The 8,418-nt window shown below is 39.3% G+C and overlaps 1 protein-coding gene across 1 annotated transcript; it reads left to right on the forward strand.

Moving 5' to 3' along the window:
• Window positions 1-321: 321 nt before the first annotated feature.
• On the forward strand, window positions 322-7,841 carry sfrp1a (secreted frizzled-related protein 1a). Its single transcript, XM_061278972.1, has 3 exons — window positions 322-1,031; window positions 3,483-3,563; window positions 6,635-7,841. Exons 1-3 carry the CDS (start codon window positions 500-502, stop codon window positions 6,958-6,960), a joined length of 939 nt encoding a protein of 312 aa, XP_061134956.1. The 5' UTR covers window positions 322-499; the 3' UTR covers window positions 6,961-7,841.
• The last annotated feature ends 577 nt before the right edge of the window (window positions 7,842-8,418 follow it).

An 8,418-nucleotide genomic window follows, 5' to 3' on the forward strand; every position in this document is an offset into this window, starting at 1 on the left:
GTCAAAAAGTGCCATTTCAATCACTCCAAAATAAACTAACAAATCGCATTAAATTGCATTAAGATTCGAATCTAATCTGATGTTCTAAGGTTGTGATTTGTGCAGTCACCACAAAGCCTATGAAGCCATTCATTTACCATTGTGAGATTTATTTGACCCTTTCTATTCTGTAGTCTACTTTGAAAAAGGAACAACACGCAGCGGAGGGAAAGGAAAGGTAAGGAAAGGCTCCCGGGGAGTTTTTACACATTGGGTAATTACGCCCCTTGACTGACAGCCAGCCCAGTGCCAAAAGGCTGAAAAACAGTCTCTTATTGGCCAGTGCGCACTTTACAATCACCTCTTGTGCGCTTGTGTCCCAACAGCGCATCAGTGGAGCGCACGACTCTGCAGCAGCCACACGCTCGAGAGCAGCGCAACACGTAGGACTTGACCAAAGCGGATCTTTATTTGCGTATCTCGTCGCTTTCTTTCAGAAGTGGTTCGAGTTACAGTCACAATGAGGGCTGCTTCTGCGTCTCATTCGGTTTTGGGGATGATCCGCCTGGCTCTGACCATAGCGATGCTGACAGCATGTGGAGCCTCCGAGTACGAGTATCTGAGCTGGAAGTCGTCGGACTCGTACAACGGCGGGCGCAGCTACGGGAAGCCCCCGCAGTGCGTGGACATCCCGGACGACCTGCGATTGTGCCACAACGTTGGCTACAGTCAGATGTTGTTGCCTAACCTGCTGGAGCACGAGACCATGGCCGAGGTGAAACAACAGGCCAGCAGCTGGGTTCCCTTGGTGCTCAAGAACTGCCACCCGGGCACCCAGGTATTCCTCTGCTCGCTCTTTGCGCCCGTGTGCCTGGAGCGGCCCATCTACCCGTGCAGATGGCTCTGTGAGGCCGTGCGGGATGGCTGCACCCCCATCATGGAGGCGTTCGGCTTCCCCTGGCCGGAGATGCTCACCTGCGACAAATACCCTCAAGACGACGTGTGCATCGCCATGACTCAACCCAACGCCACCGAATCCACAAAGCAGACAGGTATTATTTTTTGTGTGTGTGTGTTTTTTTTTTTTTTTTTTTTTTCCAAATTCACTTTTATAATATATATTTGTATATTAGATTAATCTACAAAACTCCAGTCACTCTTTCACTCGCAGGTAAATGTATCATGCATTACTTTTAAAAATCCAGCTCTCACTTAAAAACTCATTTGGTTTGCCTTTAAAATGATTATTGCCTTAATCAGTAATCCCATTTGGGCAAAGTGGGCACCAACTACTGTGTAACAACAAAGTAACTAACATTAAGAAATGAAGACAAAGTACCCCTGCTGAAAAAACAAACAGTGACCACTTTTGCCACCTTGGTGTGACACTGTTGTTTCAGGGGTGAAGGTGTGAAGATGTAAATCCTAACACAAACAAAGTGAATGCAACCTTTTGGGCGAGAGCATTCCGCTTTGCAATGTCAACGAACATCTAATGCGGTTATAATTTCTTATTCTGTAATAAAAGGGACTTGGAATCATGATCACGAAGTGCTGTCAGCAGGTTGTTTGCTTAGTGTGATGGATCACTGAAAAGCACTTTTTTGAGCTTCAGTGTGTGTTTATTGAGTAGCAAAGAACAATGTTGGGTGGAAGCCCGCAAAAAGAGAATAGCTCCAGCGTAGTAAGAAAACTTTACATGACAAATTGGGTAAATAAGAAAAAGATGCACATCTTCTTTTAATATTACTTCAACAGAGACCTTACAATTTGAAAGTTTGTGAATCTCTCAAGCAATCTTAAAGCAAGCTGCCAGAGACACGGCAAACCCCAACCATCCACCCCTCCCCGGCCGGAGCCATCATCCGTTACTAATGGCTCTCTGGCTGCTCATTCCCCAAACCTGCAGAGACTCCTTAGTGTGAGGCTGACTCACACACCTCACAGAATCAATGGAGGGGCGGGCAGGGGGTTCTGTTCCCAGCCCGAGCCAAGCTGACAAATACCAGAGGAACCTTGAAAGTTAGCCAAAACCAGCAAGTCTGGGGAAAGACAAAGTATGGGTTGATTATAAAAGTAGGTTTGCTGTTGTGTTACTGTGCCCCTGCCACAAGTGAGGTCTACACCTGGGTAGGGAATGTACAGCAATCTTATTCATTTTCAACATAGAGGGGGGTGGGGTCCCATCATCACATCATCAACTCACTTAGATTTCCATCTGACGCTTTAACGGGACCACTTGAAGGCTTTTTCACACTACGTGTGAGCTATAAATGGGGAGCCTGTGCATCTTCCAGCACTCACACAGTGCTCACTGTATCTGAAGAGGGGACATAGCCCTGTGTGTGTCAAGGGGGCGGGTGTCATTGATTGACACGTCGGTATGGATAAAGGCCTGTTTTTCTCAAGCGAAAAACCCTCCCCATTTCAAAGTTCAGGGGACCACACAGATGTCCCCACTCCACAGACATCACCTGTTGTCACTGGTGAGAAATAAATCAGGGCACAGTCAGAGGCCCGTCCGCTAGCATGAACTTAACCACTGACATTGGCAATCAAATGTCTCCTTCCAGTTTTCCGTCATTGTTGTTAGCAGAGGTCAGCTAACAGTGCTTATCACTTTCCTGTTGCGACATACAATGGGGTGATAATTGATTTAAAAGGAGAAACCATCTCAAACAAGCAAAGAGACTGTGAGACTTGGTAAACAGTGTCTGTTTTCACAAGCTCTTTACACCAGGGTGTCGCTTTGACAAACGTTTGTTAAGCACATGTAATGGACAACTGGCAATGGAGAGAAAACTATTTGCTTACCCCCCATTTTACCCTTTGTTATTGTGAAACTTTAGTAGTTTGGTCAAATAGAAAGCACACAATGAACCACGTGCAATCAGAATGTCAGAAACATTGCTTTCTGCCTCTTTTAATTACAACTGGCCATAAAAGTTGAAAACGTTCTTTGCTGAGGTCAGTTTAGAACGGTTTATGAAGCGTAGAAGACAAAGACTGGGCAGTTTAAGGCGTATGATTTGCTTATGCTGCTAAAATTCCATGTAGTCACAGCTGCATAAGAACAAATAGATGGATGAATAAATAAATAAATAAATAAATAAATAAATAAATAAATAAATAAATAAATAAATAAATAAATAAATAAATAAATAAATAAATAAATAAATAAATAAATAAATAAATAAATAAATAAATAAATACATAAATACATAAATAAATAAATAAAATTTGGCCAGGAATATGGTATTTAATTTGAGCTTTTTAAACAAAAATTACTTTATAATTTCAAAACTAGGCAACAGAGAAGATTGTTTAATACTGATTTTTTCACATTTTCTAAATTTCCCCATGAAGATTGCATACATCCTACAAATAACACTCGGTCATCAGTATGTGATGGGTATGAAGGTGTATAAATTGGTCTTGTCTAATTGCAAATGTAATTTTCATACCATTATACTTCACATACCGTGTTCCCTTTTTCTCCACAGGTTATTCTCCCATTTGTCCTCCTTGTGACAATGAAATGAAAACAGATGCCATGCTGGAGCACATGTGTGCCAGCGAATTTGGTAAGGATGCTGTGACACTCAGTCATATGCACTGACATCAATTACTATATACATCGGCTACTCATTTTTGAGTGAGCAGCATTGGTTTATCTTCTATCCTAAAACAGACCATGACCTCTTTACATAAACTTTGTTTCAGTATGTCAAACAACTTTTTTTTTCAAAGTGCAACATTCCCATTCCTGCACAAACCAGCTCTCAGAATTTATCTTCTGGTCACAATTCACAGTGTGTCTGGATTAGGAGAGGATTATTTTCAGTGGCCAGTGAAAAGGGGGTCGTTAAAGTCTTTATGTGACAGCTCCATACAACACTAAAGTCGAATGTTTGCTGTCTGGGAAGGCTGTTGTTAGATATTACCCTATTTGTTTAGATGTCTGAATAAAATGAAGTATAGACGACTAGAAACCATACAGCGCCCAAAAATAAATAAATAGATAGATAGATAGATAGATAGATAGATAGATAGATAGATAGATAGATAGATAGATAGATAGATAGATAGATAGATAGATAGATAGATAGATAGATAGATAGATAGATAGATAGATAGATAGATAGATAGATAGATAGATAGATAGATAGATAGATAGATAGATAGATAGATAGATAGATAGATAGATAGATAGATAGATAGATAGATAGATAGATAGATAGATAGATAGATAGATAGATAGATAGATAGATAGATAGATAGATAGATAGATAGATAGATAGATAGATAGATAGATAGATAGATAGATAGATAGATAGATAGATAGATAGATAGATAGATAGATAGATAGATAGATAGATAGATAGATGGATAGTATATATACACACACACACAATTCAATCCCGAAGACAAGTATTGAAGACCTATCGATGTGCACATTCAATACATTGAAGGGTCATCTGCCCAACTGGAATGAAAACCAGATGGGGTCCAACATAAACAAACCATTCTGAAAAGGAAACAGAATGGAAGTATTTGATTTTAGTCAGAAAAACATCTACCAGCTTGTTCATTTTATTTACGGGTTGCTCCAAAATACTTTGACAAGTTTTCTTCCACGTTTGCCGCCGAGCTAACGGTAATATTAAAAACAGACTTTCTTCCTTGTCCCATCCCAAGGTTTAAAGTTATTGTTGAATGTTTAATGTGTTGCTTTGTTGTTGAGATTGGTAATGAGTCTGCCCCTTCTGGCATTTGTGTCGTTGTTTGGCAAAACTATGATGGCACATAATTTCCTTGTTTATTCCTCGAGGAAACTTGCTTTTGGTTCCTAGTTGATACAGACAAATTAAGACCCCGTAACCAGGATGAAACACTACATTGCTTACGTAGCAGTTTTGGAAAGACAAAGATGTCTTTCTAAAACATACCACTTTGACGGTGGTATGTGTGTGTCAATTGCGATGTGGTATCAAGTAATGTACAGCATGACAGAAGATTGCATTTTTGTAGCATCTCGGCCAAACATCTGTTTGTTCTTCCAGCTGGCCAACTGAGAGCGTTTCTTGTCGGACTCGCAAAGTGCCAAATATTTCCAACTGTGCATGAAGCCAAGTATGACTTCATGGCATGTATTCGGGAAACCATTTAAATACACACAAATTAGAAAAGACCCACACCAAGATTATGATGTTTTTCACACCTAAGACATGCATTGTGCTCACTTTTGACTTGAGAACATGGAATGCGACAGCGGGATTTGGGACCAAGTTTACAAGCTGATTTTACAGACAGGCTCGTCTATTTTGTTTGGAATGGACCATAAAATAGATATGTTTTAAAGACTTCCTGTTCTTTTCTGTTCAACAATGAGATGGATAAGCATGGATGGTGAAATTTAACCAATGAGTCATTGACTTTTGGCAGAAATCCTTATTAAATATACCCGCTCTGGCAGAGGATTGGTCTATTTGTTCACTGGAAATCTTACTTACTGGAAATGGTTGGAAATGTGTTCTCATTTAGAGGTGGAGGTTAAATTGTTGTTGTTGGTGGTGGTTTCTTTTTGGTATCTCTTCAACATTTTTACAGGGGCACATTAATGATTCCTGCTCAATGCACAAGCACGTTCCCCATGTGGTTTGACCTTAGTAAAAGATGAACATAGCGAAGCCAAGTCAGCTTTGGATTCAAAGTAGTTAAATGCGGGGAAGGGTTCTTATACTTGTTCTGCAGCCAATAGATCAGAATGGTTGTTGAAAAGTAACCCTTTTAAGTCATCCCCTCAGCACTATCACACTCCCTAATGTCTCAAGAGATCTTGATGAATTCCCCTCTGTCAGACACAAATCCGCGCGGCACTCAGCTCGTAACAGATTTACGGCCTGCCCCACTCCACACTTTGTTCCCACCGCAATTTATCTCTCCACACTTAGAGGTTTATGGAACTTCATTGCACCCAAAACTCCCAACACCCTTCAATTGAATCTCTCCTCTGCTTTGGACAGCTTACTTTGTTGTCATTGCCAAATTGCTTTTTTCCCTTGCTGATATAGTGAACAGGGCAGTTCTTACTTAAGCCTCTTGATGAGATGAACCACATTGCCATTCATTGTGAATGGAAGATAGCACACACCCTTCTGTTTGGCTTTATGGCTGTCTCGAGCTTAAAGCCCATATCTCATGAGTGGAGAAGGTGTGCAAAAGTGTGCACAATGTTATTTATAGAACGTTTGTTCTATGTTCATCAGATATTCTCAGTTTTATTGGTTGCAAACCGTTTTTCCCGTCACCATTGCGACAAGAAACAAATTGAAATTTTTGGTGAACGTCTTTGTGATCGTTTGCGACCTTGAAGGAACTATGTTGAAAGAATATTTATCAAGTACTACGCATTCAATTTTAACATTGTTCAATTGCAATTGAAAGATTCAAGAGAAACTTACAAAAAACAAGCCTAAATGATTTTTGGTTATAGAAAAGGAAGGATGAAATAAGGGTTTATGTCTAAATGTTACATATCATTTACTCCCCGGATTTTCTTTCAGTTTTAGCATAGTCATGTTTTTAAACATAACCACATTCTCCATGTAAAAGTGCTGTAATAGACTGATATGAGTAACTTCTTGTTCTGCAGCTTTTAAGACCAAGATCAAAGAGGTGAAGCGAGAAAATATGGACCGTAAGGTGATCTTTCAGAAACGGAAGAAGATGCTGAAATCTGGCACTCTGTCGAAGAAGGACATGAAGAAGCTTGTGATGTACTTGAAGAATGGTGCGGACTGCCCGTGCCAGCAGCTGGACAATCTGGGGAACCAGTATCTTATCATGGGCCGCAAGGTTGACAAGCTGTTCCTGCTCACGGGCATCCACAAGTGGGACAAGTCCAGCAAAGAGTTCAAAAAGGCCATCAAGAAACTCAAGACCCACAAATGTCCTGCCTTTGAAAATGTCTTCAAATAAGATGACCTCCCTCTAATTGGTCACATCTCCTTCTTCATATGAACTTGCACAAGCGTTAAACTCCAAAACATGCCTTTTTTTTTTGTCTTGTTTATACTGATATATCTTTCTGTTTACATATATTATTTGAAATGTCCCAGTTTTTGAGTGAGTGACATCACAAATAGAAGAGATACATTTATTTCTTTAGTTGAGTTAGCTCGACTCTCCTATATCCCAAATTTCCACAACGTATATGTAGCTGCATCTTCAAATGTTACTTGAAGGTAACGGAACATTTTTTACAAGATTCATTCAATTAGTTCTGTCTGAATTTTAGTAAAGAGAATGATATCATCGTTATGATTATGTAAGGATCAAGCTCGCTTGTTTGTTTCTACATTCTTTTTTTTATGAGACCTTGTTTCTACATTCTTTTTTTTTATGAGACCTGGACCACAAAAAGGCGGCCACTTTTGTTATTTCCTTCAAAATTAAATGAGTAATATTGTCAATATTTTCAGTTGTAACAATTCAGAGCTCATCATGTTTTTGAAAGAATAAGTGAACAATGATTGATGTCATAAGATGCTAAAGACTTAGCTTGTTGTCATTGTCAAGCTTATTGTAATCTCTCACAAAAATCTATATTCCAATCACGTTATGGCAATATCATCATGCAATCTTGACCAAAATGTATGTGCGTCTTGCGTCACTGGTTTTCAGTAACCATTATTAAGTTGAAATGAAATTATTTGCAGTTTGATTTTTTTTTCTCACAAGAACAAGTGTTAACCATTGTCCAGTGTTTTGCTTGATATTGCTAGCCTGTTTTAGCACTATTTTGTGTGCATTATTAGTACGTGTACATACAAATTTTACATAAATACGTAAAACACCAATTGTTTTGTGTTTTATTTGTTTTGAGCTTAGTCTTACAATGCTCAAGTGGACAGTAGGGATTGGTTGTATTCCATAAAATGAAAATAATCAGCGCTGGCAAGTCAATTACAAAACTGCCTCCAAGGCAGTGAGTCCAATTTCTTTACATTTGTCGTTCACTGAACAACATTACAACTTTTGAATCCACCGGTTTTTGTCTTGTCGATTTAAAAGGTTACTTTATGCATTATCTTCAATCAAGGCATTTGGTGTTGCAGTTACAGATGTTAAATTGGTGAAAAGGAAGAAGTAAAACAACATCAGCAAGAGCTGTAAAGAAAGATCCAGAAACAATTGGTAGTGATCAGAAAAATCCTCCAGCGGGGAGTAGTAAAGGTATCAAATCTTCACCCACCACCGACAGGACAAACGACAAAGGATTCAAATCACTTCAATCAAATGGGAAGGCCAAAAAAAGATCCATTAAAAAGTCAATAACCAGGAACTTCCATCGAAAATTTCAGATCTTTCCCCATATTTATACACTTGGTCTGTCCATTTGTGTGGGTGCCACTTTTTACAAATTATTGGCCAATC

This window comes from Syngnathus typhle, linkage group LG5 (genome assembly GCF_033458585.1).
Source record: "Syngnathus typhle isolate RoL2023-S1 ecotype Sweden linkage group LG5, RoL_Styp_1.0, whole genome shotgun sequence".
Lineage (NCBI taxonomy): Eukaryota > Metazoa > Chordata > Actinopteri > Syngnathiformes > Syngnathidae > Syngnathus > Syngnathus typhle.